At 54.2% G+C, this 21,870-nt stretch overlaps 10 protein-coding genes across 10 annotated transcripts; 8 read left to right on the top strand and 2 right to left on the bottom strand.

Annotated features, from left to right (window-relative positions):
- Positions 1 to 3,473: 3,473 nt before the first annotated feature.
- On the top strand, positions 3,474 to 6,023 carry AB675_696 (Telomerase reverse transcriptase; the record flags this gene model as incomplete). Its single annotated transcript, XM_018147299.1, has 1 exon — positions 3,474 to 6,023. One exon carries the CDS (start codon positions 3,474 to 3,476, stop codon positions 6,021 to 6,023), a length of 2,550 nt encoding a protein of 849 aa, XP_018005864.1.
- A 59-nt stretch (positions 6,024 to 6,082) lies between these two features.
- AB675_697 (uncharacterized protein) lies at positions 6,083 to 6,787 on the top strand (the record flags this gene model as incomplete). Its single annotated transcript, XM_018147310.1, has 1 exon — positions 6,083 to 6,787. The coding sequence occupies one exon, from the start codon at positions 6,083 to 6,085 to the stop codon at positions 6,785 to 6,787; it is 705 nt and encodes a 234-aa protein (XP_018005571.1).
- A 1,532-nt stretch (positions 6,788 to 8,319) lies between these two features.
- AB675_698 (uncharacterized protein) lies at positions 8,320 to 8,778 on the top strand (the record flags this gene model as incomplete). The annotated part of the gene is made up of 1 exon (XM_018147321.1): positions 8,320 to 8,778. The coding sequence occupies one exon, from the start codon at positions 8,320 to 8,322 to the stop codon at positions 8,776 to 8,778; it is 459 nt and encodes a 152-aa protein (XP_018006041.1).
- A 386-nt stretch (positions 8,779 to 9,164) lies between these two features.
- On the top strand, positions 9,165 to 10,495 carry AB675_699 (TBC domain-containing protein; the record flags this gene model as incomplete). The annotated part of the gene is made up of 2 exons (XM_018147332.1): positions 9,165 to 9,613; positions 9,649 to 10,495. The coding sequence occupies 2 exons, from the start codon at positions 9,165 to 9,167 to the stop codon at positions 10,493 to 10,495; spliced, it is 1,296 nt and encodes a 431-aa protein (XP_018005683.1).
- An 897-nt stretch (positions 10,496 to 11,392) lies between these two features.
- On the top strand, positions 11,393 to 12,485 carry AB675_700 (uncharacterized protein; the record flags this gene model as incomplete). Its single annotated transcript, XM_018147344.1, has 2 exons — positions 11,393 to 11,795; positions 12,058 to 12,485. 2 exons carry the CDS (start codon positions 11,393 to 11,395, stop codon positions 12,483 to 12,485), a joined length of 831 nt encoding a protein of 276 aa, XP_018005722.1.
- A 539-nt stretch (positions 12,486 to 13,024) lies between these two features.
- AB675_701 (uncharacterized protein) lies at positions 13,025 to 14,025 on the top strand (the record flags this gene model as incomplete). Its single annotated transcript, XM_018147355.1, has 4 exons — positions 13,025 to 13,308; positions 13,364 to 13,476; positions 13,528 to 13,570; positions 13,617 to 14,025. 4 exons carry the CDS (start codon positions 13,025 to 13,027, stop codon positions 14,023 to 14,025), a joined length of 849 nt encoding a protein of 282 aa, XP_018005829.1.
- Positions 14,026 to 14,516: 491 nt separating this feature from the next.
- AB675_702 (uncharacterized protein) lies at positions 14,517 to 15,011 on the top strand (the record flags this gene model as incomplete). Its single annotated transcript, XM_018147366.1, has 1 exon — positions 14,517 to 15,011. One exon carries the CDS (start codon positions 14,517 to 14,519, stop codon positions 15,009 to 15,011), a length of 495 nt encoding a protein of 164 aa, XP_018005536.1.
- A 222-nt stretch (positions 15,012 to 15,233) lies between these two features.
- Positions 15,234 to 16,031, bottom strand: AB675_703 (uncharacterized protein; the record flags this gene model as incomplete). Its single annotated transcript, XM_018147377.1, has 1 exon — positions 15,234 to 16,031. One exon carries the CDS (start codon positions 16,029 to 16,031, stop codon positions 15,234 to 15,236), a length of 798 nt encoding a protein of 265 aa, XP_018005638.1.
- Positions 16,032 to 17,404: 1,373 nt separating this feature from the next.
- On the bottom strand, positions 17,405 to 20,583 carry AB675_704 (AP-3 complex subunit delta-1; the record flags this gene model as incomplete). The annotated part of the gene is made up of 2 exons (XM_018147388.1): positions 17,405 to 18,443; positions 18,488 to 20,583. The coding sequence occupies 2 exons, from the start codon at positions 20,581 to 20,583 to the stop codon at positions 17,405 to 17,407; spliced, it is 3,135 nt and encodes a 1,044-aa protein (XP_018005367.1).
- A 452-nt stretch (positions 20,584 to 21,035) lies between these two features.
- Positions 21,036 to 21,675, top strand: AB675_705 (uncharacterized protein; the record flags this gene model as incomplete). The annotated part of the gene is made up of 2 exons (XM_018147398.1): positions 21,036 to 21,611; positions 21,661 to 21,675. 2 exons carry the CDS (start codon positions 21,036 to 21,038, stop codon positions 21,673 to 21,675), a joined length of 591 nt encoding a protein of 196 aa, XP_018005375.1.
- Between the last annotated feature and the right edge of the window lie 195 nt (positions 21,676 to 21,870).

Raw genomic sequence — 21,870 nt, forward strand, 5'->3', positions numbered from 1 at the left:
CCGGGGATTCTTGCTCAGCAGCATATCGTTCCAGATTGCGCAGGCACAGATCTTCGACCTGCGCCTGATCAACTGGGTCTGGGCGGGCTAAGTCTGGATCTTCCTCAATGATGCGTCGATAGATGTCGTCAACAAGCTCTTGGTCAACGACTCCAGAAGATGATCGCTCTTGCAACACGATGTTAACAATAGTGTAAGCATCAGTGGCAGTCGTGCCACGCTGAGAGACACTTCCGAGCAGATGGCCGTCGATAGGAAGCTGCGAGGCGGCTCTATCTTCTGCTGGCTGTTCAACTGCGGCAGCTGACTCATCGTAGGGAGCATTGTCAGAGCGCTCAGCCATCGACGATGTCCAGGAATTATGTCCATTGCTAGACCCCTCATACAGATCTGGCAGCGGAGGGGGCTGTATAAACGTGCGGTACCCTTTGGCAACGGCCTCATCATCGTCCATATAAGTGGTGTTTCGCATGATGAGATTGACCGACTCCGCATCGGTCCGATCCAGCGTGTAGCCATCGGCAGGGGAAATGCCGGAGGGAGGCGAGGTCGAAGTAGATCCCCTGATGCCTCGAATCTGATCATATACTGATGGGATGTCGTTGGTGCCAATCTGCGTAACCGGCTCGTCATCAATATCGAAATTGGTTTCAGCCGTTTCATGTGTCACAGCGGAATCATCTTCGTGAGAATGCAGGCCTTGACTTCGGGGTATGTCCAGTCTAGGCAAGCCTGAGGTGCTACCAGTGTCCAATTGACCCAGTGTTGGGGAGTCGGTATTGTGATCAATTTCGCGCGGCTCTTGAGAAAAGCTTTGAGCTGAACCGATCTCCTCACCTACTGATCCTTCTCCAGGAGTCCTGAACACATTGTCATCTGTGTCAAAACTCGCGCTTTCTAGAACAACGGCAGGAACGTGGACAGAATCGTGCTGCTCATCTTCATGATCAGCCTCTGACAGCGGAGCAGATGCGCTTTGTGATGCGTGCTTGGATGCAGCACCCTCGCCCTTCAGTTCCTGACCTTCACGAGACTTGGTCAAAGCCTGTGTGATCTTCAACCGACGAGCCTTCAAGTCGATATCAGATAGTTCGGGCGGCTTCCCACGCCGTGACGCCGACCTTCTGTCTGTCTGCTCTCGTGCCATGGATTGAAAACGTTCTGCGATCCGTGCACGGGAAGCAGCGGTAGTCGCACTGGAGACCGGAAGCCGAGGTCGTGAGCTTCTGAGAGGTGGAGAGATCTTGGGTGGAGGTGCGATAATGTTTGCCCTCAACGAGGGACTTTTCTGACCTTGTGCCACAGCTGCAACTCTGGACTTGCTACCCGGACCTCTAATAGGCGTAATTCTGGATTGTGAGCTGGAATAATTCGACGTTCTACCAGCACTGGTAGGCACTGGGAGATTTGTTCGTCCACCGGGTGCCTGTAGCGCAGTATAATGCCCGGCTTTCGACTGTGCACGATAAGATGGATTCGACGCGCCCGATCCGGAATCAACACTTGACCGCCGAGTGCTGACGGGTATTCGGGATGAAGATACGTGCCTCCGGTGGGTACTGTCAATCTGGTGTGCAGGGTGACCACTAGTAAATTCTGCAGCGCCGAGCGATGGAGACCTCTCAGATGCTGCACGACGGTGCGCCGGATTTTGAGCGCGGGCAGCACCTCGGCTTGATGATCCATTCGCCGCAGTCAGAGGCGAAGCATCTGGCCTTGCGGAATTCGCGCAATCATCTTCGACGAACATAGGGTTGGGACTATGCATTGGGGAGCCTTCTGAACCACGCCTCTGCCGCGGACTGAGAATGCCATATCCGGCCGTGGCCGTCTGTGTAGTACCTGGTAGTACCTCTCCGAACAGTGGCCGCGATCTCTTTGACTGAGCCGAGGATGTCTGCGTATTGCGACGAGGTGCCGCAGCACTGGCCGCATGCTTCCACGTGTTGCCTTGCGCAGCCATTGTCATCACGGGACTTGTCTTTCGTGAGCTGGTAATCGAATCAGGAAACACAGGAACCGGAGGGACGTCGTCAGGCGAGGCGTCGAACCGGGCAACCAGATCCTTGAAAGATGACTTTCTTATGCCCAGCGCAGAGCCGGACTTTGTTGTTACCAAATGGGAGAGTCTTTGGCCACCACCCAGGCTTTTTGAACTCCGTAGAGCATGTCGGTCTTGTGACTGCGTCGATGCAACACTCGACTGCCGGGTGCGAGCAGGTATGAGGTCTTCCTCAAAGCTTCCAGCACGTAACGCGTTTTGATGCAGACTTCTGGAGGCATCTGCGCCATAGGATTGGCTGTAGTCGCGGTAGAAATCGTCTGGATCAACGGCTTGCTCTTCATGTGTAGTCTGTGCGTATATTGCACCCGGTGTCTGGGATCCGTCGTGATATTGTTCTCGTGGCTGCTGCCCGGTCGAATATGCCGTCGTTGGGAGGTAATCGACCGGTTGCTGTTGCGACTGCGAATACTGCCGTGACCTCACGTGGTCTGGTAAGAAAGTCTGTGATTGAGAGGACGGGCGTCGCTGGTTTGTCATGTGACGGCTCGGGGAATTTGAGAGCGCAGTTGGCATGGTGCCGGATGCGGCAGCACACCTCCCACAGTCTTCACGACAAGACGGACTCAGCGGCCTCGCCTTCGAGAATCGGTCGATGCTGCGGGTGCTTCATTGCATGTGGTCACTGTCAGCGTTGACGCCCAGAAGTGTAAGTGGCACGTGTGTTGGCAAGGCGGTGGCCCCTTGGTCGAGACTGAAAGGTGGTCTAGGCGTTGGACAAGGCAGTGAGTGAAGTGTTGGATGCACTACCAGACGTTTACTGTTTCCCGTCGAATTGTGATGCTGACAGTGGAAGCGCGTGGATGTGAGGCTGGAGGGCACTTCACGGTGCGGATGTCTCTGTAGTTGCAAGCGAGATGTGTGGCGTCGATCGCGGTGGAGGCCCGTTAGTGGCTGATTCGGCGTGTTGCCTGCTCGAGCTCAATTACACGGAAACCCTAGCTGCGATAACGATGACCCTAGAAACCGATATCGACAAGTACTATTGTCTTCAGCCGCCAACAAACATGTGTCAGTTTGAATCATCCGGCTTCTGAGTCGGTCCATGTGTCTCGGTGCTTCTACTGGCTTTCGCGAGCGTCCACTGACACCCCGGGGGCCGGCACTGGCGACCGACCTGCTAGAACGATTTGGGCTTGGCGCCCCCGACGCGCTCCTCGGGTCTCTCAAGTTCCAGCGTTGTTCCAAGCTTCAGTGAGCCTACAGCTGATGCTCGGCAACACGCAATTGACAATACTAATGTGACTGCATCGAAGAGACCACCTTTTTGTGCGCCAGCAGAGCTACTCAAGTGTGCTGTCGGAGAGCGAGCAGACGCGGTTGATGTGCCCAACGGTGCAATGAGCATGAGTTCGTCGCGTTCGAAGCGGACGTGGATTTCCGCTCGTGTACGCGCCTACTAGGGCCGACAATGAAGCGCAAGAGAAATTCACATGAGGGGCACCCGCACAAGCGGCTCAAGTCATCACCCACGATTCCGAATCCTCATCAAGCGACGCGTCAATCACGCGTTCTCAATTCGTGTTACCCATCAGTCTTGGCTTTGAGGGAGTTCCTCAGAGCTCGCCTACCGCAGAAGTCCTTTCGGCGCAAGAAGCTTAATGCATCTCTTGGAGAGCAGGCTGATGTCGTGCTTGACACCTGGAAGGTTGGCCTTCGGGTAGATCCTTCACCCGAAGTCCAACGTGCGCGATCAACAGAGTTTGTTGCTTTCACCCAGACACAACTACGCCAAAGTTTGACGCATACACACCGTACCCAGACGTGCTCCGTTGAGGATGTGCTCAGTTTCGTCGTTTGGCACTTGTTCAAGAACTGCAGCAAGGAGGCTTTCCATCGACCCAATAATGTTCTTTGCAATGGCATGCAGAAGGGCATCGATCATGAGGGCTCCCTGATCGCGCCAGGCGTCGTGCAAGTGCATCCAAATGAGAGCTTTTCATTGTTGAAGAGCCCGGCTTGGACACTCATCTTCGCTGCACTGGGAGCCGATGGTCATGCAATTGTTGCAAGTCTGTTGCTAGATTGCGGAGTGTTCGCTCTGCTCAATGGTGGAGAGGACAACTACTACCAAATTAGTGGCACACCGATCAACAACCTCAAGTCGGACACGAAACGGCTCGATGTGCTCGTTGATGAGAATGCTAGGAAGACCGCTCCTGAAGGCCCAAGCGCGATCGCACTCGTTCGCAATCGCATGTTGTATGCGAGACCGTCAATCAATGCCAAAGGCTCGGTACGGTTCGGCTTGAAACATATTCATGTTCTGCAGCGCTACTCCAATGTCAATGATGGGAGCGAGACGGTCCATTTCCTGAAGCACCTCTTTCCCAGGCAATTTGATCTCCACAATGTCTTCACGTACAAGGTCGATCGAAGGACCACAGCACAGCCATTGTCAGACTATATCTACCGCGAGGATGAAATCAAAGCACAATCCAAACATCCTCCGACATGGCTACCTCGTCGACTGAGAGGTCCCATTCTCAAATTGGCTGCGAGTATCAGGCGCCGGCATAAGGGTTGTGCATATACCCAGAAATTGCGACACTATTGTGCTCTGGGCCTAACTGATCATGACGAGAAAGCACCGGTTGGCGAAGAGACGACGATCTCACAAAACAGCTCGACTGTCTTTGTCACACAAGTCTTGCTATCAAGGCAAGCCAAGCTGCAGTGTCCTCTGCAGCCCGCGAAGGTCAAGCACGAGCAGTCGTTTCTTGCATATGCGACACCAACAATGAGCGTTGTTGCCTTCTGCAAATCTGTCATACTGACATTACTGCCACCCTCTGCCTTCGGGGTCGACATCGATGGCAAGCACAATTGGAGATGCCTACTGAACCATGTGGAAACCTTCGTACAGATGCGACGCTTCGAGACTACCACCCTGCACCATTTGTGTCAAGGTCTTCGACTAAATTCTTTGACTTGGTTGGTTCCTCCTGGCATGCCACAGAACCAGCGAATCTCTGTGCAGGAAAGAATCAAGCGTCTTCAGCTCCTATGGGAATTCATGTACTACCTTTACGATTCGATTTTGATTCCTCTCATCCAGGCAAACTTCTATGTCACAGAAGCCGGCACACAACGCAACAGGCTCTTCTATTTCCGACATGATGTCTGGCGCAAGCTAGCTGAGCCGAGTCTTCATGTGCTCAGGACTGGGATCTACGAGCAGTTGCAACCAGCGCAAGTGAAGCAGATGCTGAATGATAGAGCACTTGGCTACAGCAATGTACGGCTGTTACCGAAGAACGAAGGCGCAAGGACTATCACCAACCTCAGGCGGCGGACAATTTCCATGGTCAAAGGCCGTCGCATACTGAGTCCAAGTATCAACGTCCAACTTGCACCTGTGTTTGGGGCGCTGTCTTCGGAGAGGGTCTCGGATCCAGATCGACTTGGTGGAGCCATACTCTCGATAAGCGGTCTCCACGACCGCTTGAAAAGCTTCAAGAAGCTTGTGCTGCCGGGCTCGCCACTGTACTTCGCCAAAGTCGACGTACAGTCGTGCTTCGATTCGATCCCGCAGCAGAGACTGCTCGCTATCATCCAGGACGTTCTTGCTTCGCCAGCATACAGGACGAGCAAATACGTTGAAATACGAGCTGCGACGGACAATCTGACGAGACCACGTTATGTCAGTGTCGCGGCACCAGCGAACGACAATGCCGTAGTCTCGCTACGTAAGGCAGACATTATAGCCACTGACAAGACTGGACGTGTGATTTCCGAGATTGGGAACCAGAGAGTCTGGTCGATCAAGCGACTGCTCGATCTGCTGCACCAGCATGTCCAGAACAACGTTGTCAAAATCGGCAAGAAGCACTATCGCCAAAGAGAAGGCATTCCTCAAGGTCAGTACTTTCAAGTCTACTGTGTAGCTTTTTCTACACCTCTTTTGAACACCAGCAACTCGCCTTCCTCGACCCAACCACGTGTCTACTTGTACGCCTGATCGATGACTTCCTCCTGATCAGCACTGATAAAACCTGCGCTCGTCGCTTCCTGGACGCCATGGCTACTCCTCATGCAGAGTATGGTATAGTGGTCAACCCGGAAAAGACGTTGGCAAATTTTGAAGCAGCAATCGGCACTCACAAGATTCCGAGACATGCAGGCGAGGACTTCCCTTACTGCGGTGTCACAATCAACACTACGGATCTGCAGCTCGGAAAAGATCGCCAGAAGAAGGATCTCGTTGTTGCACATGGATTGACTGTAGACACCACGAAGAGACTCGGGATGGCGTTTGCTCGCAAAGTCCGTCTCTCTTTCGTTCAGCAGCTTCATCGCATGCTCATGGACGACGAATTGAACCAGCCTTGGAGGAGACTACTCACACTCCTGGAGGCCTTCGAAGAGACAGCTATGAAGATGTATCAGTATGTCCGCAACCTCCCGAAAGGACGGCAGCCTTCGCCGATCCAAATGATTCGAGTCGTTGGTGAACTTGGTCGCTTGGGTTTGCGGAACGGTCGATCGGGTTGTAAGGGCAGTAGCGATCAGACAGCATCGTGCCTAAGCCGGCGGGAGATCATCTGGGCACTGTCGAGTGCATTCTTGCATGTCTTTGGGAAGAAGCAGGCCCAGCATGGTGCTTTATTGGAGCATTTGCGGCTGTTGAAGACGGCAAGCCAGCACGGCCTGCGGGTCGATAATTCGCGGCTGAGACAGCTGCTTGTACAACGTGATGCGACATTTGTAGATTATGTGTATTAGATACTGTGGTTCGACGGTGCTACTATATGCGATATCGTCTTGATCAGAGAAACACATCATTGGCTCTGGACCGTCGCCCAGCCACCGAAGTCGAGCATTGACCAGTGCGACTGGATTCGAGGAATGACTGTGCCTCACTCGTCGCACACAACACAAGTTCTGGACTTGCATCTCTACGACGACCAGCCACCAACGCCTGCGCGGTTCAAGGAAGGAACGGATTGAGAAATGTAGAATCCATTACCTTGATCCTTCCATCTTTCCGTTCACTATCTAAGTATGCTTCATGAAATTCATCTCGTAGCTCTCATATCATTCAGAGCGACGCTGAGGCAACACTGATGTCGGCACCGAACCCCTCGATATACACGGGATCTTGAAGCACGACTCAAACCAGTATTGCAGCACCTCCTCACGTCGACGAACCTCAGACGTTAAGCCGCATTTCCAGATTGAGCCGCTTGAAACAAGCCACCACCCAACAGCTACAGAGCCTTCCGCAACCGAAGAATAATAATATCATCTTGGCTGTCCCTGAGATCTCGTCGAAGCGAACCCTTCATCTCATCGACAAGAGATAATAATGTTGAACAACATCATAACAAGTATGCAGTAATAGACGCAACATCACGAGCCAGAGCATACAGCGGCACCACGGCGGTACAAAGCACCGACAATCCAATGTTTGCTGAATTCTCAGGAAGGCTCCATATCGCATAAATTCACCCATCCGAATCAGCGAGCAACAACAACATCATCAACTCTCAGCATCTGAAATCAAGGACCAAGAACTTGTCTCTACACAAAAGTCCTCGTCGTTGACGACGTCTGTCAATTTGCACTCTGGTTTCAACAGCAAAAACCTGTTCACAGGGGAGGAGCACAAACCTGGTCCTCACGGTCCTTCGGGGGTTGGGCTAAAGAGTTTGAAACACACCCAATCGAAATCGGCGGTCGGTATTCGCCAACCTGCCAGCCTCCCGGTCGTGGGCCAAGCAAACTGTGGGCGGGAGGTCAGCCATAGTGGGGGCATGTCGTCTTTGATGCAAGCCCCCCTGATGCTATGCCCAAAAAACGAAAGCCATTACGCCCCTGTCCCGCCTGGATCGAGGAAGGAATGCTCAACACCAATCAGTCAGCCTTTTGCAACGGCGCATCATCTGTGGTGGGAAACGCCCTCTCCACTTGTCTGCAGCCAAGCACTTCCCAGTATTTCCTGCCAACCGTTCATCTTCGATGACCATCATGTCGATGTCGTCGACGATAAGCACTCACATGCGCTTCCCATCATCTACGAGTCGTCTCCCAACATCGACAGACATGTTGTAAGGCACCCTCGACGAAAGTTCTCTCTACCGTCCGCAGCTGTACATGCCTCTCGTTCGGAAATTGCGCCTTCGCTAATCAACATTAATTTATCCGCTCATTCACAATCTACGAGGGTAAAGATTAACAACGACGATAACTCAACTCGCACTCACTACAAGACGTCCCGGATGCTTACTGAAGGACTCGATGTGTCCTGTAATATGATGACCACCATACCAAGTGCGCCTGGCTCTCCTCCTGACTTATCCGGTTCGAGATCTTCCGCTTCGACCTCCTCCTACGGGTCCAGCTCTTCGCCAACTGGCGGAGAGAGGCTCACAGCCGACATCACGCATTACGAAGACATTGTCCTCGACGATGACCGGCCTTCGCAAAAGCCTGTGCTGCAAAGCACGGTGACAGAGAGGCGGCCATCGACGCACTCAGTCAATGGCGGCAAGCAGGAGAATCGTTCACATATAGGCAACCAGATACGCGAGGCTGTCAAGGAGCATGAGAAAGAGCTACGCAAGCAGAAGAGTGCTAGTTTAATCCTCTGCGCAGAGGCTTTACAATGCAACCAACGCCCCTACGCATATCTTCTAAACATCAAGAAGATGTCAGAACGAGATCTGCGTCGCCACCGAAGCGCTCGCCTCGCATCCAGTCCGCGGGGCCACTGAGTGCAACTCTAGGCCCCGACTGGCAGCCATCCCGCTCGTCGTTGCCGTTACCACCAAGGAGATCTTCATGGCAACCGAAGAGAAAATCTGTTCAGGAACTGGAGGCAGAATGTAATGATTCTGATGATGACCTCCCTGAAGAAGCCAGTCTGTGGAACGTTCCTGTCTCACCGCATGTCGGTCCTGGGTCCTCGAGATCAAGTTTGGTCAGCTCTCCAAATCGAAGTCCGACTTTGGCGAATGCTCGTCCTATTCCCCTGGGCCATGCTCGCACAACGCCGGACTCCCCTCCGAGGTCACGGACTACACCTGGGCCAAGAAATAAGCTTCATCCAGCAAGATCTTCTTCTGCGCACGCAGCGCGCTCGAATCCAGCTTCTCCGAGGATGGCCGGTCCACGTCACCCGAATCGAGCTCGCTCATGGAACTTTGCAATGGAAGAGTTGAGCGAAGAGGCTCGAATTATTTCCGAGAATCTGGAATTCTATGCTCTCAAGGAACGCACAAATGAAGCAGTACCATCGCCACGTCCACAGAAAATTCAGCTCCCGCCGATACAGAAGGGCAATTTGGACTTCATGCCATTTTCGAAAGAGAAGGAGGCTGTTCTCTCTCGAACACGTCCGTCATGGTTGCCACCAAAAGACCCTCGCGAAGAACAGAAACATCTTAAGCAATATCAGCAGATGATGGCTGCTTCGCTTGAAGCCGAGAAGAAGAAACAAAGTCAGGCGCAGATAGAGTGTGGACAGTCTGATACAGATCGGGAGGCTCTGGCGCGAATCTGGGCATATTACTGTGACGAAGAAACGAATCTGAACGAAATCGACCACGTGTATTTTCTCTCTGCTGGCGCGGCATCACGAGCAGGCTCCGAGGCAAAGTCTGGAAACGCAGCATCGGCAATCAGCTCGGCTTGACTGCCAAGAGCTACGAGAAAGCCCTGGAACGGGCAAAGCAGATTGAAAGCACAGCCGAGAAGACCATGAGCGATAGCGAGCGAGCTTCGTATCGTTGTTTTCGGGACATTGAACGGGATGCGGAGACCGCCTTTCCCGAGCTTCACATGTTTCAGCAGAAAGGGCCGATGTGGCAGGATCTGGTCAATGTCTGCAAGGCATATGCCTGCTATCGCAGCGACATCGGCTATGTCTATGGCCTGCAGCTTGTCGCCGCCTTGCTCCTGCTTCAGCTTCCAACTGCTGCCGATGCATTCGTCGTCCTTGCCAATGCATTGCAGCGGAACCTGCCCCTTTCTTTCCTGAGCGGTGACCTCGCTGCCACTGCCAGGACCTTCAGCCACGCCGTCTCAATGCTGGCAATCAAGTTTTCTCGCCTGCACGAATACCTGTTCGGCTCAATGGAGCAGGGCGGCCTCGGTCTCTCGCCCGAGCAAGTCTTCGAACCGATGTTTCGAACACTCTTCACGAATGGACTCGACGTCGACCGCCTCTGCCGTGTCTGGGACATCTGGGCATTTGAAGGCGACAAGGTTCTCGTACACACTGCTGTGGCGCTTCTGGGGGCCCTGCAGCCTCAGCTGTTCGAGATTAGCGGGAACGTCGATCTGCGCAGACGCAACATTCAGGAGATGTTGGCGTGGGGACCCTTCAATCGGACCAGGCCGGGGGAGTACTGGGACCTTGCGCATATTGCTGAGCAGAGCTTTGTTGAGGAGGTGCAGATTGCGGGAAAGCTGGACTATCGTGGGAAATAATGACGAGCGTTGCTTTAGTCACGAATTGTTAATGACCGGTCACCAGATGGGATGGGGTTTAGAAGTGAGCTTGTGCTTGAAGCGCTACGCGCTCGCACATGAGAGCAAGAATATCTGTTGTTCTTTGTCGAAGAAGCGACATGGTCTCGCTGTACGGAAAAGCGAACCAGGAAGAAGTATTCGTTATTGTGTATAGTGTAAATAGACGTGATCCGGCCCGAGGCCGGCGGTGTCTGTCAAGACGGGGCGTGGTTCTAACGAAGTGATGATCATTCTACCCTCGTTATAGATGCCTCTATAAGTTATCTTAATGAGCCACCACCTGTTTTACTCGTGACAAGTGACTAGGCAACCTCACCACTCGAATGATGTAATCTCCCACACCTCGCACAGCTGCGTAGTCGACTTGCGCTGTCATGAGCTGCTGACATGAAGGCGTGTGGTCCCTTCGCCAGCAGAGGCAATTTTGCCCAATCGGAAATTGATCGTTCAAAAAGCCGAGAAACCCCTATCGATGGACGCCTTGCGAAGTGGACACTTAGCTTCCGGACGACAGCGGTTGAATCGTCGTGCCGAGAAGCTCAGATCACTCATTCGGGAATCAGGACATCAGGTGTGATTGCTGGAAGGTGTGATGGCACGAGGCGCCGCCATAAAGTCCGAGCTGGCTTCTGACAGGGACTCTCAGTCTTGTTGAACGGTACAAGTCGATGCGTTTGCTGGTGTTGGCAGGCACTGCGTTTATTCCCAGATATCTAACCATCGAAGTCGTGCCTGCCTAGCTTTTCGCTTTGGCTGTTACTACTCTTCCTTCTACGACAGCACGGAACCACGTCAGATACGCGGAGGAAGTACCACAGGGAGTGCTGTCCGGTCGCGCCGTAATCCCTTCCAAATATGGTCCACATCATCCTCACCGGCGCAACCGGCTTCCTAGGAACCGCCGTCCTGCAACACATCCTCTCCCTTCCAGCATCCAACCCGATCAGCAAACTCTCAATTCTCTCGCGTTCCCCAGTCCCTCTCGCCACCAACACCTCGCCTCCAAACTTCAAACGCACCAACACGACGACCAATATCAATGTCATCACCCACGCCGACTACACGACCTACCCACCAGAGATCCTCTCCCAGCTCTCCGATGCCAGCGCCGTCATCTGGGCACAGGGTATCTCCACCACAGCCGTCTCCTCCGCCGCAGAGTACCGGCGAATCACGTACGATTTCCCACTAGCCGCCGCAAAGGCCCTCGCATCTGCCCGAAGCGCGGACGCAAAGTCGCCACTACGATTCATCTACGGTATGTCGCCTTTTCGCAAGCCTGAACCAGTGAGCAACTGGGAGCTGGTCTGGATCGGGTAGCAGAGACAATTGTCTCGGAGGCTCAATCTGCCTACCCTGGTCTCCTGGATAAGTGGTTCTCTTTGTTCTGCCAGCCTACCTCAAATCCCACTGACGGCCACTTTGTGGTCGTCTAGCTTTGGCTCGGGATCCCCCAGTTTCTCATCTCACACGTCCCTCCGAAATTCTGGTTCAGGCTGACCAAAACCGGCGGTAAACAGTCAGCGGCGAAGGCGTAACGCACACCCCCGGCATGTTCACGCAAATGTTCGCCAAAGTCAAGGGCGAGGCGGAGAAGGCTTTGCTTGCACTCCCTCAGCAACAGGCGTATTCGGGGAGATTGGACGTCCTCTGTCCGCGTCCCGGAGGGATCTTGAGTAATGATCCGAAGGAGATTCAGAAGATGTTGCAGACCAAGACGACGAGTATGAAGTACTTTATGAAGACGGTGCTGCCGGTGTATCGGGCGTTGAAGCCGGGGATGTTGATTGATAGGGAGGATTTGGGGAGGGTTCTGGTGGAGATGGCGTTGCGGGAGGTGGATGGGAGGGATGTGGTGCGGTATGCGGGGATGAAGGAGACGAGTTGTGAGGGGAGGGTGTTGCAGAATGTTGCGTTGAGGGAACTGGGCGGGTTGGAGAAGGTTTGAGCATTGATCTGTTGGTGTGGTTGACTGTTGTGAGGAAATTGTGACATCGAGTTTGGCTGCCTTTATTCGAGGTGCTTCAATCCCAATGATTGCCATCTGTTCAAAGATCTCGTGAGAGGCAGATGTCTTGCCTTGCTTGTCAAGTCGGAGACCTGGAAGAATCAAGCAAGCTGCAGTAATGAGACCATCGGCAAAATCTGCTTTCTTCTCTGGAGTGATCAAGAAGTCAGGCTTTGCTGAAGAGGTTTGCTCTTACTCACTTGTGGGAATCTGGTGTAAGTGCAATCTACTCCTGCTCACTCTTGAGGCTTGGTCAACTCAGCAGACGCAGCTAGGAAGCTCGACGCAGTGAAGTCAATGGCAGTCAGTGAAGCACCTCATCGCTGTGGCGATCACTCTTCAGATCAACTCCACGTGAAGCATCTCACTATATACATATCTCAGCCAGCTTTGCATCTCGACTTATTCTTTTACCTTCGATCTCTACCATCGCATCTACCAACAGTCCCTAGTCATAGCACAGCTCTCGCGACGCCATAATGGCTCCGACGCAGCCAGCGGTCGCTCCTGACCTCGACCTGCTTCTCAGAAAGAATCGCCGGCATATGGCAGAGCTTCATTCGGAGGGATTGCAAAGTGTCCAAAATGCCTTTCGTCATCTCACAATGGAGGATGCCTCCGAGGCGGCCCCTTTCGATGTATCAGCAACATTGGTCCGAGAACAATCAGTCCAACCTCGTCTGACAATTTCGCCAAACACTCAAGTTGGGCAGAGCAGCACTCTCTACACGCCCTCTCATTCCAGCCCGATCAACACATCCAGGTACACAGTCCGATGCCTTCTCAGTGCTGTAAGAAGCTAACAATATGCGTGACAGGCTTCCAGTGGCCGAAGAGCAGACGCAGGACGGACAGAACCACCTCCAGCCTCTTGCTAGTACCTCCACATCAGTCGGCACGTCGTTACCTGCGCAACACCGTTCCACTCCGAGTACTGGCAGCTAGACCCGTGTCACCAACGATCGAACGCCAATGCACACAGAGTATCATGCCTTGTCTCACGGCCACTCGCGTCCTGGCTCAAGGTATGTACATCAATATTCTGACCAGGGAGCACTCTGACGGATTTAGCGAACGCAGTAACCTTGAGCGGCCGTCAAGTTACGACGCCGCCCTCAGAGGCCGCCTGAACCAGTACCAGGGTTACCTACACCATGTCCAAGATGAGCTGCACAACGCAGGCCCGAACACGTACGTCAGTCCGCCCATTCCTCCAGGAGAGTTTCATGCTGGGGAGGACTCTGTACAGCGTCTTCGTCGACATACGCGCGTGCTTCACGACACCGTCAGCGACTTTGATCCCAACGAACCCGACCCTGAGCACAGCCGTCCGTTCGCATGGGAGTGCTGGGCGCTTAGGCTTCTCCTCCAAGATAGGCATGGGTATACTGAGGGCGACCTACGGGCTTACCTCCGCGCCGAGTACAACGAGGCCTTGAGGCGGAAGGATGCGCGATTGGCATACATGCGTCGACAGTAGGCTAGGGAGGACTCTGGGCTCACGATGTTGTAGTTAGTCGAGCAAGATAAGAACTCGAAATGCAAGTTGCCAATTATGTGTGTCGTCCGGCGACGTCTGAGCCTATTCCGTGTTGGAGAACGTCCGCGTCACATGCATTTGCTTGAAGCCCCGGAGCGGGCCTGAACGAGCCCCGCGTTGACTTGCGATACTGGAACATCCAGTTACAACCCAGAGACTTGTTCGTATGATCGCGTCTACATCTTGACCGACGCGACATTGGGCAGGACAACACGAGATCCTTGCGAAGCTCCCGTCCCACCCTCATACATCGAGCTCTTAGGCAGCAGCAGAGGCCCAGACAACGAGCAAGTCCGTCCTTTCCGCGTTCGCATATCCAACAGCAACCATCCTACCGGCCCAGCACTGCCAACACCAGGAAACACCACCTTCCACCTCTCTCCTTACCTCTGGCCCCCTCCACCCATCAGCCACCCAATCCGTCCACCACCATGCCAGCAAACTTCCTCTCCTACACCGCCCCGATCAACCCTCCCTCCACCACCCCCACCCTCACCCTCTCACAAATCTGGACCGCCCTCCGCCTCAAAATCCGCTCCGGCGAGACATTCGTCCCCAACGCCATAAAATCCACCTCCGTCGTCCGCGAATACACCTCCACCCCGCTCTCCCTCCCCACCATCGACCGCGAAGTCACCTTCCACGAGGGCAACCGCGTAATGAAGGAGACCTGCGTGGAGTACTACCCCCTAAAAGTCGAGTTCCTGCAGACCGACGGCGGGCGGGTAATGAATATCGTGAGTCAGGGGAGTGGGGAGCAGGGGGTGGATTTGTTCATGACGTACTCGTTTGAGTGGGTGTTGCCGGAGGGGGTGTCGGCGGAGGAGCAGGAGGAGAAGAGGAAAGGGCAGGAGAAGATGGCCAAGGTGGCGGTTGAGAGTACGATTGAGATTATGCGGGGTATGGCGAGGGAGGGGAAGTTGTAAGGGAATGGGAACATTACGGGAGGGCTTGTGCTGGTGAGAGTCGAGAGGCGAGGAATGAATTCGCAGGTGTAAGACTTCAATTTGGTATTGGTGAGGTGGCCTCCGAGATTATCAGACTCTGATGGCAACGGGTTGTGATTTATATTGGACTGACAGCAAGCGTCACAATTTCAAATATAGGTCAATGAACTGTTTGGCCCCTCCATTTTGTGATCATCCCAGTCAGCCTACACATCTCAGCGGATTTCTGAGACAGCCATCAGATAACAACTCTTTGAGGTCCCTCCTAACAGGTTCTGTTGTGGCGGCCGCCTTCAATGTCGGCTCACGTGGTTCGTTGCTTGCCTCGCGAGCGACCGCTCGCTTGTCCACAGCATCAAGCGCGGTCTCGATTTCGGCAGCCGTAGCGGGCGTCTTGGTTCTGCCGGCGCAGAGGAGCACATAACCGAGGTTCGTCGATGGCTGACTGCAGACTGAGGCGGGCGATGGTATGCGTGATAGTAGGTTGCTGATAGATCTCTTCCCACTTCTGACAATAGATGGAGCAGATTCTCGGAATTGTTGTAGGTTGAAGAGGTCCTTGACGCCTCTTGGAAGAATACCACAGGAGAACAGATTGCAGGGCATGGGCACGGGTCCTTGTGGCTGTCGTCGTTGGTTCCGAGGATCTTGTTCCTCGAAGTTATTCTCTGGGGTAAATCTCACAGGCATTGCATCGCGCCGAACAATCACTGCATCAACACCAGCTTCGCTCTGGAGCGATCTGGCTTTGGCGCAACGGATGGGGTCGGTGTTGTCCTCGTGGAGCATGCAGTTGAGAAGACCTTCGTCGGCCCTCACAGTATGTCGAGAAGCTTCACTTAGCTGGGAATTCTGCAAGATCGGGGCAGCGAGAGCTGTGGCGCTAACGAGGTAGAAGTGAAAGAGACGCATTATGACTTGGCGGTCGATAGGCACGGACGGTGTCAAGTATTTCGCCTGGATGACACGACTCACAAAGGAAAGCGGATGCTGCGACATGCCTGTAGCACCTCGCCTATTATATCTGAAGATTTGGAGGCACAGCGCCCGCCCGAGCTGATGGTACCGCTGTCTTTACTTTAGCCACCCCAAAGCTACTGTGAGCCCAAAGTACGCGGCTGCATCTCCTCATCGAGCGACCAATGCGTCGGCTGTCCGAATTCTGGGTATAGAATAGCCGAGAGGGTGTGTATGCGACGCTGGGTGGGCAGTGTTCGCCGAGAAGGTGGGTTTTGAGTTTTGCATGAGAGGGTGGGTCAGCTCCTACCCAGCTGAGGGCAGTACCAGGAACATCGTGTTCATGTAGCGCCGGATGGACATTGCCGCATTCACGGCTGTTCCAGGAGATGCAGAGCATAGCACGTGCAGGAACGTGGTATTGGCAGGGACGATAGGACGGTAGAATTGACCAAGGACAGGAGCTAGGCCACCTGGCAAGGCGTCGTGGTTGCCTGCCAAGACTCTGCGCAGGACCACGACACCCGGTCATCTGCGGACACACTTCCCACGCTGTCATGTACACTACCCATCACAGCATGTCCTACATGAGCATCTGTAGATCAAGACGCTACGCTACGGTAGGTACAGTCAGGACCGACAGGTCTGGCGACTTGGGCATTGGCAAAGAACAACGGTCGCTGACATCAGTCCGTCCGAGCATGTATAAAAGAGCATGCATGTCTGAAATGGTCTGTAGCAGGGGATCACAGCCTCGAGTTTGACATACGTTGCCATTCATCCCGTTGTTACCAAGCCACGCAAGCTGTGGGCACAAGAACCGAGCGTTTTCTCCAGATTGCGGCACAAGGATTTCTACAGCGCCCTCCCTGGCTGGGATTTCTCAATACATTCTTGGAGGTTCTTCCCAGCATTTTGACGCTCAAGTGTGGCTCATCCCCTCCCATCAACTTGATCAGAGAAAGCACGAGATGTCTTTAGCGCCCCACCAGGCCTGAAAATCCACATTGAGTAGCATACAGGCTTGGTCACAAAAATCGCTCAGTACTTGCCACGTTTTCCATCGTCACTACCTCACCAACACCTGACCCTGCCCTCACTCCTCACTTGCCTCCTCAACCACTTCTCCCGAGCAGCAGCCTTAATATATTCGATGCCTCAGATTTTCCCTCGGAACTATCTCCGGATAGCGTCCTGCTTGCAAGTAACATTAGGGTCGCTCCCTATTCTAAAAACGAAAAATTTTCGAGAGTGACCCTGAGTGTCTCGGGGGGGTCCACGCAGTAAGTCGTGGGCTCCCCAACATTGTTGCCTTTTTGCGAGTTGCTAACAACGACAGGAAGGACTCTGTGCATTATGCAGATGGGTCAATGCGTCTTTGGAACGCCTTTTTGGTTGTTGTCTACCCAGGCATGCTACCGAAGGTGCGAGGCTGGCTCGTCGCCAAGACCTGTGGATTCGTTGGCGTCGTTGTCAAGTGCGGCGGCCGTCGAGTCGCCTTCTTTCGATGCACCGCCGACACGTCTCTTTGCCTTTTTCTTCTTCTTGACTACCCCTTCTGATGCTCGCTCATCATCATTGTCACCCGCCTCCACTGTACCAGCACCTTCAGGCGCGATCTCGCCCTCTTCCTCTACCGCATTAGGCTTCTTCTTCTTTTTCTTCTTGACTACTGCCTCGCCTTCCGCATCTTCCCCCACTTCCGCAGCCTTCGCTTTCTTCCGCCGCTTCTTGACCACAGTCGTCCCCTCTACGCCATCAGCATAACTCACGCCAGCCCGCTCTTGGTCTCTCGCCAACTCCAGTCTCTTCTTTTCCACCTCTGCTAGAGCGGCCGCCATCTCTCTTTCCTCAGCGTCGCGGCGCAAAAGATCTTCCGCCGTCAGCGGTCTGTTACCGTAGTCGTCGGAAGTGCCTGACAACGACAAGTTCGCCAATTGGGAGGAAGAGATGCCCAGGAGGGAACGCCCCGGTCCATGGCTGCCTGGTCTGGTAAGCCCGGCAGTGGAGATGCGGGAGGCGGACGCACTCCGGCTGTGCGGCGTTGACGTTGAAGTAGGCTGTGAAGGGTCATCATCGAGCGTCTCATCGGCTGCGATAGCGAACTTGCGGGGCTGTTTCCTCTTTGTTGTCGCCGATTGACGTTTGTTCTCTGAAGATGGAAGGGAGCTGGATAGTGGTGCGTCCAGCTTCAAATCCATGATGGGTATGGCGTCGATGTCCAGATCGTCGTTGTTGCCATTGTCTTGTGGAGTGTTTGTGCCGGAGGGACCAATATAGTAGGGGTCGTTACGCGCGCGAGCAGCTCGCTCGGCGCGCCGGCGGGCTACGGTCGCAGGTGATTCTGGCGCGGACTGATAAGACACGGCTCTGACTCTCCCGGCTGCTGTTTCGCGGACGACAAGTGAGAGATCGACGTTGCAGCCTGCAGCATCTGAGCTGCTGAGGTTGACTCTGTCTCTCGTTCATGGTAGAATGCCCAGAAGGGGTCATCGGACGTGTCTGTGTTGTCTTCGACTTGAGAGGCGGACAGTATGGTAGAGAGTTCTGGATTGATGGCTTGGTCCAGATCCAGGTCCGTAGGGATTGGAACTTTGGATTGGGCGGCCGCTGAGACGGGATTGAGTTCTTGGCCGCTGAAGAGGGCTGGAACTACTGTGGATAGAAGTGCCGGCGCAGTGTCGGCGTCGGAAGGGTGAGACGATAAAGCCTCAGCGCACAGCTTGAGCAACTCGAGGAACGCCACTGCTCGTTCCTGCACATCAAGATTCGGATGTGATGAGAGAGTCTCCAAGAATGTTGTTGTTCTTGCCAATAGCAACGAAAGCGTCGTAGCTTGTGACGTCGACCAGTCCAACGAAGCTGCTGACCAAATGTGAGCCGTCACTTTGGGTACAGCCTGGCAGATCACTGCTATAGTCTCTGCAGCAAGACTCGACGTGGATGGATGTATGAGAGAATTGAGCACCTCTTGTGGTGAGACCAGATGAGCTGGATGCTCTCCGCAAATCCATGCTGCAGACTTGATAACGTGTGACTGCCCACCGCCATGTGACGCGAAGACAATGCTGCGATTCGATACCAGGACGAGCGTTTCCGCTGATCTGGCAGCTTCTGGCCTCAACTCTTTCACCCTAACGGCAATGTCCAATATTTGCGAGCCGATTCGTGCGCCAAGGCTGACACTCTCTCGTCGACTACGCTCGTTCTTCGTGTCCGGGTCTGGTGGCAGATGTCGAACCAAATGGACGAGAATGTCGAGGTACCATTCGAAGTCAGTGATGTTTGCGTAGGTATTCGATGAGCACATATCCAGAATTCGTGTTATTATATCGTGTCGATACTCGTCAGGAATAGGTGCTTGCTCTTTGCTCCGCTTGTCCTGTACCAGCCGCTGCTCAAGGTCGGTATCAGGCTCCTCGTGGCCGTTGGCGTCGCCGTTAGGGCTACCTTTCGGAGCATTCGCGAGCTGCTTCATCAGGCGGTTGACGACGCTTTGCAGATTGTCTGCATCGACCATTCCCGAGACCAACTCCAGGGCCTGCATCTTGATACTGATGTCGGGATCGTCCAAGCACGCCAGAATGACATCCTGCTGCTCGCTAACCAACCTCGGATGACTGCCGACAATCTTGTTGAAGGCCAGCAAAGCGACATACTTGAGATTCGGGTCCGTGTCCAGGATGATCATGCCCCTCAGCTTACTGATGCACATATCAGCCACCTCATCGACGTCCACCCCCATCTCTTCGCCGTCCAAGATGCCGCCTTGGATGATGCCACTTATGCACTCATAAAGCAAGCTCATTGCACTCGTCTCCCTCAGAATCTTGGTCAGCGGCCGAACCAACTTCTTTACCAACCTTGGCTCGAGGGGTGTGAGCACTGCGAACAGCTTGATGATCTTGATAGCCATCCAATTGTTCTTGTCACTTGTCAACAGCTCGAACAACCTCGGCGCCAGGTTCAGAAAGTCTCTCGGATTCCTCCAGCCCAATTCACATACCACATTTACTGCCGCAGCCGTCACATTACTGCTCTCAGCCTCATCCAACAGCCTCTCCTTAATCTTCGGCCAGCTCACCTTCAGCGTCTCCGGATACACCAGCGCCAATCTATACAGCGCCACAACCGTCTTCTTCCTCACCTGCGGCTGACTATGACTCAACCTCGGCAGCAACTCTGTCAACACGCTCAACGCCAACTCCGCCGTCACAATATGCGGAACGGCCACCAACGGCAGACTCAACACCGGAATGCTCGGACTCGTCAGGTCCTTCTTGAGCAAATTCTCCGCCAACATCAGCACCTCGGTCTCCGGGCGAAACGTCTGCACGGCCGCCAAGTACCCCACCCGCTTCTGCAGCGGCTTCGCACAGGCCATGACTTCGAGAACATTGAAGGCGGCCCAGGTCATGTCGTAGCCAAACATTTCCAGGTAGACGAGTTTCAGCAGGGCGGTGGCTTTGACGTCCATATCCTGGGAACGAATCTCGGCGCGGCATTCGCGCATCGCGGTCTCGATGTAGGCGGTCTCGCTGCCCTTGTGGGAGCGGAGACCTTTGATGAGGTCGACGAGAGATTTCTCGAACATGATGGCGGGTGGGTTATGATTTGGGGCAATGCTCTAGTGGTTTGTGAGGCATCGCGTGATGAGATGCCGGAGTCCTGTGTGCCGTGGATTAAGTTGTTGGTGGTCGAAAGTGTGTCGTCACCTACACATCGTCGTACTGTACCTGACTGTGTACTCCATCCATCGAGTGGGCTCGCTTCGGGATCTCTCACTGCCGGCCTCAGGTATCGGGCTTCGGTAGGACAAATCTACTGATCAGACGTTGCGTGACACCATTGCCAAAGTACGAAGCCTCGACTCGCCGTGCCGAGATCATGAAGCCGTCTTGCTCTACTGACCGCCGTACGGCACTCACGTCGCCGATCGCGAGAGCAAGAAGCACAGCACGCTGCTTCAATACGGCGCAGGACAGGCGTGTCGCTTTTGATCCGCCTGCTGTGACTTGCTGTCCTAGAACGCTGCACAGCTCAGAAATGACGCCGCCCCGATTGAAAGCCCTGCAGCATTCCTCTCCTACCACAACGTCCATCAGTAGAAGCACTACCACGACCAGGACATCTAGACTCACACCCAGTCCGCCTTGTACTCTAGTCCGTCTCACCCATCTCGCCAGCACTAGGTCCTTCACCACAACTCGATCCCGTCAGCAAGAGCTTCCCACCGACCAAAACTACAACTTCTATCGCACACACGGCCGCGCCTTCTTCAAGACCTTTACCCTCGCCTTCCTCACCTACCAGGTACTCTACTGGAGCTGGCTGACGCTGGAAGCGGAGGAGGAGAAAGATGCGAAGAACGCGCAGATCAAGAGTTTAGAGGGGGAAATTCGGCTGTTGAGGGAGGGGAGGGGTTCTCATACTGCTCCTGGCAGTGTCACCGAGGGGAGGCGGATACTGGATGAGGCTGGGGAGGACGGATCGCTTTTGGAGGGCCTTGGAGCCCAATTTGGTGGTGGGCTGCCAAAGGACGGTGGTGTGAAGGAAGAGGCAGCACCAGGGAAGAATCAAGGCCAAGACATCGACGGCATGTTAATCCCCGGCGTGAAAGGAGTGAGTATACAAAGCACGGGATCGCACAAGGTACTGATCACAGGGGCAGAAGGACATACGGTGAAGTTTGAGATGGGCACGGGGAGTGGTGCGCCGAAGTTTGAGGCCAAAGACCCTCAAGGAAGGTCATATAACAATGTTGGGCAGCAGATTTATTCGGAGAGTACTAAGTCGTGACAGCGTTCTGGGTCGTGAGGAGGAGCTGGCCAGGCCGGTACCATTGGTTTCGAACATGCAACCGCTATGGACAGCACTCGCC

The sequence above is a fragment of the Cyphellophora attinorum genome (genome assembly GCF_001299255.1).
Source record: "Cyphellophora attinorum strain CBS 131958 chromosome Unknown Contig1, whole genome shotgun sequence".
Lineage (NCBI taxonomy): Eukaryota > Fungi > Ascomycota > Eurotiomycetes > Chaetothyriales > Cyphellophoraceae > Cyphellophora > Cyphellophora attinorum.